Source organism: Hippichthys cyanospilos, chromosome 17 (genome assembly GCF_059441005.1).
Source record: "Hippichthys cyanospilos isolate Australia breed blue-spotted pipefish chromosome 17, RoL_Hcya_1.0, whole genome shotgun sequence".
Taxonomy (NCBI): Eukaryota; Metazoa; Chordata; class Actinopteri; order Syngnathiformes; family Syngnathidae; genus Hippichthys; species Hippichthys cyanospilos.
The window spans coordinates 5,951,296-5,962,050 of record NC_142385.1 but is presented as its reverse complement, the minus strand read 5'-3'; the positions used below and the strand labels follow the sequence as shown (position 1 = coordinate 5,962,050).

Here is a 10,755-nt window from a genome sequence, read left to right as displayed (position 1 = left end):
GTACAATCACATTATTTGCAAGGTTTGAAATAAATATACAGTAATTCCTTGTTTTTGACGGTTAATGGGGACTGAATTCCCCGCAATTAGAGGAAAAACCGCAAAGTGCCACCCCCCTTTCGCGGAAATTTCATTCATGTGTATGTGGGTACCTAAATTTTTTAAATGGTAAAGTATTACACTTTACATATTTAAGACAAATATTACTACTGTACAAATCTTGACTTAAATCTTAAATTATTAACATTATACTAGCAACTGTCCTGTTATTCCTTCACGTCCCTTTGGCTGTAGTTTCACGGAGAATCACAGTTAAATTAGCGGCACCTGGAAGTCTGATTAAAGCGAAGACCGTAGCTGACCAAACATGATAACAATAAGAATTCACACTTGAAATTCCTATTTATTACAAAAGAAATCTAGGTAAAAGATTTAAAATGCTCCGGTGCCGCGCTGCACAGAGGATTTGGGTCGGGAGTAGAATACAACTTCTGCCATCATTGGTTGATGGTGGTGCTGGGAGCCAATCACGTGTCATGTAGGAGTGCCCCTCTACCTCATAAAACTCAATGTAACTGCACCTCTCTGTGAAACTACACCAGTCGCTGTTAATGTAACTGCACCTCTTCGTGAAACTACAGCCAGAGATGGGAAGGGATAACAGTACAGTTACAGTGTAAGGGTTAATAATTTTAAGATTTAAGTCAATATGTGTACTGCAGTAGTTTGACGTCTGAGTGCCCGTAGCAAGCAAGTGCATTTATAGTTAACTCATCTGTCTGGCGTGCAAAGAACCAACGCAGTGTATATAAGTAGCGAGGGATCATGGTATATGCCTCTAATATAATATAGTATGCATCCATTTCAGGGTGTTTCAAAGAACATCGTAAAAATGCAACAACAATGAAAAAAAGACTGCAGGGCTCATATTTTTACAGTAAATGTTGACTCATAATGAAAAGGAAAATACGGCTTGACTTATCTCCCATCAGCCTGTGGACATGTGCGTGAAGCTTGTATTTGAATCATCTCTGAAGACCTCCATTTAAAAAAAAAAAAGCACAAATTCATGAACTGTTAAAGGAAAATTTAAATCAGTTCCAAACATCATTATTACGGGTGCAGCCCATGCAGCCCCAGTTGATCCACAGACTGGTACCGGGCCGTGGACCGGCAGATGGGGACCTCTGCTCTACAGCCTTTCCTTCCTTTCCAATAATTAATTTGTTCTAATATGGTAACATGTGACAAAACATACTAAACACACACTATAATGATTAACATGCCCGCAATAACAAATGTCCTGTACACTGGCTCAATGGATTCCCCTGGACTAGACTGACTGCAGTCAGCAATCACATCCACTTGGAGGCAGCATTGGGTTTCAGACAGATTTCAACCACTGGAGTCAATCCACTTTCCTAACCACTTGAAAAATCAACAGAAACTTATATGAAGTGAATTTTTCACCACCTCAACTGTCACATACAAATAAAAAGCAAGGTTTTGCTGAGCGTTTTTTTAAAAAATTAGATAATGCCTTTTGTGTGGCAATTTAAAAACGTTTATTTTCATGACAGTTTAAACATTTCTCAGATTTTCAGACAGTTCCTCAGACAATGATTATTGTGCCAGGTGGGAATGATTACAACAACAGATTAAAATGTTAGACAAAATCTACTGCTCCATTTGACTTTGTTTTTAAAATGTTTTCGTCATACGGTGGTCTGTCACTACTACTACTGTCTGGTTGCTGTTAGTGATGGGAAAAGTGAGGCTCCTTTTGGTTTCATGATAAATGCTCATGGAATTTTATTAATTGTCCCCTTCCCCTTTGAAAATCAGGAAAATATGATTTTAACATTTGAACATTTTTAACATTACAAGTTTAACACATTTCCTAACATTTATTGTAAATCTCGATCACTGTATAGAGGTGTAGAAAAATATCACAAGTACTTCATGAAGCTTCTTTTTTCTATCACTAGTTGAAATGTAAACCGTGAAAGTGGCAAACTGTTTTAAAAAGATATTAATTGTACATGAAAAACTACCAAGTTGTCAAAATATGATTTTTTTTACTCCTGAAAATACCTAAATGAGTATCTGTTTAAGTGCTTGGTGACCCTAAAACGTTTGTAGTTTACTCTTGTTACCACAAGATAGCAGAAAAGCACAATTTTCTATTGGGTATCGTTTGACTAAACTGTAGCTGAAGCTCCTGCTTTCATTTCAACATTTGAGCAGCACAGCAGCAGATAGGTGAATTTTTCCAATGAATAATGTAGAATTTGTATGCCCCCCACACACAAAAAAATATTCTTGAATTGATAACAATAACCAAACTGAAATTGCATATTATGCCAGTGTGTTCCCATTGGTGCGGCACTATAGATACCCTGAAGTAAAATCTCCATCATCCCACCATTAACCCATCATGCACCTCCCATGTGCAGGTGTGAGACACATTCTGTGTCCAGAGAGGATTTTCCATCAAGGTACGGTGCAGAACATCTTGTTGGTCAAATGTCATTGGCACTCTGGCAGACGCCTTATTGTTGTCGTCCACTGTAGTGGGATCAGGGTAGCAGTGGACACACGCACATGTCTCAGTGGGCATGGACTCATTTGGTGCTTCAGTAGCATTAATAGCATTTGCCATGAAATCTGTCAACATTAAAATGACAATTTTAATTACAATTCACCTAAAAGGAACATTATTGGTATGATTAGCAGATCAACCTCTAGAGTTCGAACCCCGCTGACCGCCTCGCAGAGCATCTCCTTGGCCGCGCTTGACAGTCGCATGTTTGGGATTCGTTTCGGCTCTTCTTTTTCTCAGGAATATGACCAAGGCCAGGAACAGGCTGGACAGCAGCAGAATCATGCTCATGGTCAGGAGGGCGTGGAAGACAGCGGAGTATTCCAAGGATGTCTCTACAGGGAGCCCACTGGCACCTTGGACATGTGAGGTAACTTCAACAGGGAGCTTTTTAGTGGTTCCTGGAACTGATACATAACAAGGTAAAAACTTAAAACTGGTATACAGTAATACTTTGTTTTTCACAGTAAATGGGGACCGGAACCCCTTCGCGATAAGTGAAAAACCGCAAAGTACTGAACAGAATTTTCATGCATGATTATGTGCGTACCTGAATTTATTTAAATGTAAAAAGTGTTTACACTTTACATATATAAGACAAATATGACTGCAGTACAAATGTTTACTTAAATCTTAAATGATTAAACCTTATGAAGAAACTGTACTGTTGTCCCTTCCCGTTCCCTTCCCCTTGGCTAGATTTTCACAGAGTGTCATAATACTCATAATCAAAAATAACTCAAAAATCATAATATTTCTGAATAATTTATAATAGTAATATTAAATTCACATAGTGTTCATCACAGACTGGCTTGTGAAGTAAAAGCTAAACTCAGTACTCACTGTGGCAGTGCTGGGAGCACTCTGCTGGATGTCTCCCACAAACATCAGTACACTTCACACATTTTCTCAAAAGCCCATCATAGTAGTGGCCAGGCAGTGTTTTACAATTCACTAACACTAACACAAGAAGACGCAAGAAAACAAATGAGATAGTTCACTTTCTGAGATGACTTTTAATGTTTATCAGTTTAGAGTTGTGTTTTATCATTGGACCAGCCAGGAACGCTTTAGTGCTATATTAGCTTCAGCACTATCACTGTTAAATTTGAAGACCATTTACTTACCACAAAACGTGGAGCACTTGGTGACGACAAGTGGCTGTTGACACATCAAATTGCATGGTAGACATTTTTTAATCAAACTGTCCCAGTATTGACCTGCTGGGCATATGACACCCATTGGCGTTGATTCCCTAATAACGACAAACACAGACAAGTGGGCACAACATACAGCTGGTTGAAAACGGCTTTCTAATTCAAGTAAAATAAAAAAAAATTAAAAAAAATCAGTACCCTAAATTTTGGACTATAAGCCGCTTTTTTATTTTTTCTTACACTTTGAACCCTGTGGCTTTTCCAATGTGGTTTATCTGCAGTTTTTTTGTTGTTTTTGTTGTTTTTTTTGTTTTTACCGGCCACCAGGATAAACCCCCAGTAAACAAATCGAGACAGAAGAAAACACTATTGACATTTTGAGTTTGAACTGCTATTATGCTCGTCACCAGGGAGCGAGTAAACGCAGGGATGTTAATGTTGTGTTGGTGCAGTATTCTAACAAGCTGAACTTGTTGATATTATGTTGGGAATATGTTGGTGCTGCTCTTGTTTCTTAACATAGAGGCATGTTCAGTCTGTTTTATGTTTAAAAAATTCCATCAACCATCTTTCTGCTTAAACATCTGATGTTACAACAGCGGCTTATAGTCAGGTGGCAAACAAATCAATTTTCTGTTACACTTCTGTTGGTGTGGGTTATACTCCTGTGCAGCTAATAGTCCAAAATACATGTTAATTTATGTCCCCGTTGTTCGGTTCAGGCAACCGAGAACATTTAATAAAAAAACAAATTGGAAGGAGGACAACGTTTTTTGTTTTTTTTTCTCGCGAGGAGAGTGGACAGGAACCTGAAGTTTTCAGACCTCCTTCCGGTCTGGTTACAGATCCTTTAAGGTCCTCATTCATTCATTTGGGTTGACAAAAGCTACAAAAGCCATTGCTGCCTGACAGGGTTAGGGGAGACATCTGGCAACAATGTAAACAATATTTTTGTGACAATGGGAGGTGTAGGTGCGCTTCTATGCTGTGATGTTCTTTCTCAGGAGCACAACGACCGACCCCATGCCGTTTCGTCATCGGGTCGGGTCGTGGCACCTGCTGTTATTCCTAGAGCCGAAGGAGACGTACGGTCTCCTCACATCTTTTGCAGACAACCAATATGGGATAACCTATATCTAATTATTCTAACACTCATGCCTTCCGCGCTCCAAACGACTCTCATTAATAATTTAATTATTAATCATGATACTTCAGAAATATGTCATAATGTTCTCAAGCACAGTTTTCTTCGCTCTGGTGAGCATGGTCAGCCAGCTGTGAAAGACCCATCTCTAACCACCCCACATATCTTTCATTGTCGCAAGCCTGATTAGCATTATTAGTCAGAGAGAGAGAAAATAAAAGATTTTCAAAAATTTTGTAAAATAACTGACATTGTGACATAACCTGTTGGGTAAGCCAAAAAAGTGGCAAAAAAAAATGAAAAAAGAATGAATCTTTTGGAGATTTCAATGCTGTGTTGATGTTTTAACCCTTGTGTAGGATTATGGGACAATTTTTTGATCTTTGCATGAAAGCCATTACATCAGAAGCATTGAAAAGAGACTCTTGGGAGCTGAAATTTCACCCATATGGTGAAATCATATCAAAATTTGGAATGGAAATTTTGAACCTTCTCACACATCCAGGAAAGTGCCATCCCTTGGCTAAAATACTGCAAGAATGTGGAAGAATTTGTCCAAAAAATTGATGGAACACTGTGTTTGTTAAAATCAGATGTTGAACAAAATAATTGTTCTATATTCTGAATTTGTTTTGGAAACAGGTGTTTTTTAATCAAATCATTTTTTTTTCTACTTTTTGTAGTTGACAGCTAGTTAACTGACAACTAATTATCAAACATCAATAATTATTTTTGCTAATTGATTATTTTTTTTAGATATTTTTTTAACTATCTAAAATCATCCAAATTTCAGCTACACAACAGCAAAAATTTTAGTTTACTTTCAAAAATCATGATCAACTTTATTCTTCTGATCTTAACACACCAGTAATGATATTCTAATCAATATGTGTGTACATTTTCTGCGCTGTCAATGTAAAATGTTACATTTTCTTATATAAAATGGATAGAATTTAAAACATTTTTTTTCAATTCCATCAATTAATTGACAAAATAAATTGCAGATTAATCGCTTTTCAAAATAGTCATCAGTTGCAGCCCATGTGTTTTATAGGTACATTTTAAAATCTTACATTTTGTAATGACGTGTTCCAAACTTGCACCCAGAAATGTAACCAAAAAGGTAAAGGTCTTGATTAGCATACAAAATATTAAATGATGTCGCGACGCTATCACATAATGTTTGATCTTACCTGGTGGGATGGATTTGATGGCGAATCCTCGTTTGAACATGTGGGTGAGACAAGTGTGTATCTCACCCAGGAAGCTCATTTGGGTATGGACTCTCGATGTAGGCTGGGACTTCCCCTGTGTACGATGTGTCAGCGCCATGGTGGGGCCGAGTGCTTCACAATGTCTGCGCCTGAAAAAGGGCTTTTTGTGTTCGAATCTGAGCTTCATATCGCCAAATGTTTGTGTAGATTTTAATTTTTTTCCATATACTCAAGCCTTCTTCCAAAAGCATGCGTTAGTTACATTAGTAACTCCATGATTGTAACAGCACCCTATTTTTTTCACACCGCTTCATTTTCCCCCCATTTTTTCATATTTACAGCCTCATTCCAAACCATGAAACCCACATTTTAATCATTTTAGGTCATTTTCTTCCACATCATTCTCATTGTATTTCATCCAAAGGATGGTATACTCCTGGTAGTGTGATCACTTAACATTTTAAACGTTGACAAATTGTCACCATCTGGGTGAAATTTAAGTTCCCTAGTGTAATATTTCAATGTTTTCCCTTCGAAATGTAAAAAATCAAAGGTTTGGACAACATACTGCACAAGATTTTAATTTGGTCCCTTCCCTCAACATTTTTCACACAATACCCTTTTATGACAATGTGGAACAAGTTTTCATTTACATTTTCTGACTAAAATATAGAAAAGCATGAATTCATGTTTACAGACGTATTCATAGTCTTTGCATAAATTACAGCCGCAAGTGTGTTTTCATATGATGCCACAAGCTACACACACAATATCTTCAGGCAGTTCTGCCTATTCCTCTTTGTAGTAATTCTCAAGCTTTGTCATGTTGGATGGGAGACATCTGTGCGCAGCCGTTTTCTTTGGGTCTGTCCAGAGATGTTCAATTGGATTCAGGTCTGGGCTCTGGCTGGGTCACTTCAGGATATTCTCAGAGTGATTCTGAAGCCAGTTCTTGGATGTGTGTCGATGTCCTGCTGAAAAATGAACCCTAACCCCGAAGCAGGTCTTCATCCAGGATATTTACGTATGTTGCTAAAATGAATTTAGCTAGTATCTTGACTAGTCTGCCGATTTCTACTGCTGAAAAACATCCCAATAGCTTGATGCTGCCACCACTATGCTTCACTCTAAGGATGGTATTGGCCTTCCTCCAAACATGACGCCGGGTGTTCAAATCAAATACTGTAGTTCAATCTTTGTCTCAACAGACCGTAGAATGTTATTTTTCATGGTCTGGGAGTCATTGGGGGTATAGAATTTTGAAATTAAGAGATTCATTTAAAACAACTTGGAATGATGTTGTAAAATGACAAAATGTGGCAAAAGTGCAGCGAAAAGTTTCCGGACTATACTTTGATGTAAACATTTGCTCTGGGATATGAGTTGCAATCAAGGCCATTCTTATATTTACAATACCAAAAAAAAAAAAAAATCTGCCTCATACTTGCAAAAAAAGTGTTATTGATTTCATGTTTGGGGAAAAAAAAAATCTCTCACTGTAAAAGACTGTTATTTTCGGATACCAGAACTGTAACACTGCCTATCAACATTTGACCACGCATGTGTGTTAGTTTACTGGTTTGAGTGAGAATGTTAGGTGTACAAATGTGTAATTTTTATGGTGTGAGATATTTGTTGTTGTTGTTGTTAGGGCTGTATAGTTTGTAAGACTATTCATAGGATCACTGATTTTTTTTTTTTTGGTGTAAATGAGACTTTTCTATATTTGTGAATTATTTTGCAAATTTTTTACTCATTTTTTCTGTTATGGTTGAGTTTATCGGGGTAAAAGATTTTGATAATTGAGAGTTTTAGTTTGGAGGGAGCAAATTTAGGTTTATTTGATATGACATTTTGGATTTATATAGGAGGTGGAGGCTCTATACAGCAACTCAATGAATTTTACCTAATTTTAAATAATACTATATGAACGCTAACATTGAAACTGTAATCTTGCGCAGAAGTTTTCTATCACATTTTCAAGCGTTTTTTTAATTGTTTTTTAATTAAAATTTTAATATTAAAAATATCGTTTTGTTATAAAATTATAAATCATATTCATATTATATTTTGCTATTATTGTTATAATTATTATTATCATTATTGTTATTATTCATAATATTTCCATATTTTTTATTTAATCAATTAAATAATTTATTTCAAATTCAAGTGATTTTATTTCCTCTACAATTATGTTCAAATTTTGGAGTAAATGTTTTTTTTTTTTTTTTAGAGGACACCAAGTACGTGTGGTTTCTCTGACTCTCTTACTGTAACTGGTGATGACAAGTTCACTCTTTTACCAGCAATAACTGACTCATCGTTGGTATGGTCACAAAAATGGTTCTAACACAACACATCCATCAAAACAAGTCCAAGATGGCAGAATTAAAAAAAATGCAAAACGAACTTCAAATGGTGACCAATACAGAAAAGGGACACGTGTAAATAGGAAGTTCCTGAATTGACTGATTTTCCCATACTGTACTGTGACGCAGCTGTTGAGAATTTACCGGAAAGTGCGCAGTGACAAACTGCTAAAACGTTAGTTTTGTCTTTTACAACAAACCACTGACATTCACTGTGGTCAGTGAATAAATCAATACATACTTATGTGTCTCTTCAAATGGGTGACGCGCCATGGTTATGAAATAAAGACCATTATTTATTTATAAAATAAAAATATGAAAACAATGTGGATCCAGTAAAGTAAAGCATATTCTCAAAGGAATTGGTGTGAGTCATATGGGCCATATTTTGCTTACCGTCTTGAAAACCTGCACTTTCCGATCAGCCAAATTGTAGAAGGTTTGTTCATTTCATTGTACAAACAGAAAAATGAAGACAGTCGTTTCAGAAACAAATCCAAAAACACACGAACAAAAGAAATACAGTACAGGCAAAATCTTTGCCCGTCTCTATAATTATGCCTAAATACAATACTTTTACCAGCAGATGGAGACATCATGTCATGTATGAAAAATCATGAAATTTACGTTAAATCCTTGGTAGATTTATATATATATATATATATATATATATATATATATATATATATATATATATATATATATATATATATATATACAGTATATGTATGAACTAAATCTATTTTTCTGTAATGTGTGAGTGTGTGTGTGTGCGTGTGTGTGTGTGTGTGTGTGTGTGTGTATGAGCAGCACTAACATATTTTCAACACAAACACACTTAGATTGTTAAAATACTGCACCAACAGTTACATCGACATTGAAAGCCTACCGCAATTTTCTTTTTTATCTTATCACTAGAGCCGCTTATCCCCACAGGGGTCGCAGGCTTGCTGGCACCCATCTCAGCTGGCTACGGGCAGTAGGCGGGGACACCCTGAACTGGTTGCCAGCCAATCGCAAAGCACACAAAGACGAACAATCATCCACACACCCAATCACACCTAAGAACAATTTAGTAGTTCCAATTCACCTACCATGCATGTTTTTGGGGAGTGGGAGGAAGCCGGAGTACCTGGGGAGAACCCACGTGGGCTTGGGGAGAACATGCAAGCTCCATACAGGTGGATTGGAACTGGGACCTTCGAACTGTGAGGCAGACGTGCTATTCACTGCACCACCGAGCCGCCCCTAACACAATTTATTAGGTACAGTCATCTTCCTCTTCACCCTTTGCATTAAATACATTCATGATTCACACTTATGCCCAGGGGCTGCAAAGATTTTGTTGTTCCCCCATGAATCACAGCCACTATTGAGTTTGTTTTCTTAATGGCTGCTTTCACAGAATCTGGTGGGGATTGCCTCCTGACAGCTTGTAAAAAATATTGCAGATAAACCGCACTGGGCTATAAGCTGTGGGATTCAAAATGTGAGAAAAAAGTAGAGGCTTAATTGTCCGAAATGTATGTAATTTTTGCGTGCGTGTGCATAAACATATACACAAATATGCATATATATATATATATATATATATATATATATATATATATATATATATATATATATATATATATATATATATATATATATATATATATATATATATATATATATATATATATATATATATATATATATACTGTATATATGATAAAAAAAAATCACAGCATGTGCCTGTACAATCAATTTGTGGACCAGGTATGCAATATAGCAGTGTAGTGATTGCAAAACAAATTATTATTGTAGTTATAGGTGGCTGACTGTCAGCTACTAATTTTGCTTTGATTTTTTTTATCATATATATATATATATATATATATATATATATATATATAAATTGATTGTACAGGCACATTTAAGATTAAATGGCAATGACATCATGAAGTAGGTTCTAAGTGGAGCATTTGACGGGATGAAGGGTGTCTCATAAGTCCAGGGATCAAGCATGTGCATGCAAGATCAAAGCACGCAAAAGCACACGCTGAGCATCTCCTCTTGATCACACGGTATCTTCTTTTTTTTTTCCTCAGTTTTTTCCCCCACAAGGACATCTGTGCTGGATCAAACAGACTGTTGTGCGCTTCCGCAGGGTAATAACGGCAGCCTGACAATGCCTTTGGAATAACATAGCTAATGTTTTGTGGTGTTTTCCAGCATGCAAGCAAATTTGAATTGACTTATTTGTTTTGTTTGTTCATCTTCATGCTAT

The 10,755-nt window shown here is 36.5% G+C and overlaps 1 protein-coding gene across 2 annotated transcripts; it reads right to left on the bottom strand.

The window, feature by feature from the left end:
* Nucleotides 1-1,909: 1,909 nt before the first annotated feature.
* Nucleotides 1,910-8,995, bottom strand: tnfrsf13b (TNF receptor superfamily member 13B). Of its 2 annotated transcripts, none has more exons than XM_088439448.1 (5): nucleotides 8,883-8,995; nucleotides 3,730-3,857; nucleotides 3,446-3,562; nucleotides 2,743-3,009; nucleotides 1,910-2,667 (listed from the first exon to the last, which is right to left on the bottom strand). In XM_088439448.1, exons 1-5 carry the CDS (start codon nucleotides 8,933-8,935, stop codon nucleotides 2,417-2,419), a joined length of 816 nt encoding a protein of 271 aa, XP_088295574.1. In that variant the 5' UTR covers nucleotides 8,936-8,995; the 3' UTR covers nucleotides 1,910-2,416. The 2 variants fall into 2 exon arrangements, with proteins under 2 accessions (XP_088295574.1, XP_088295575.1); XM_088439449.1 differs by lacking the exon at nucleotides 8,883-8,995 and adding an exon at nucleotides 6,097-6,215.
* Between the last annotated feature and the right edge of the window lie 1,760 nt (nucleotides 8,996-10,755).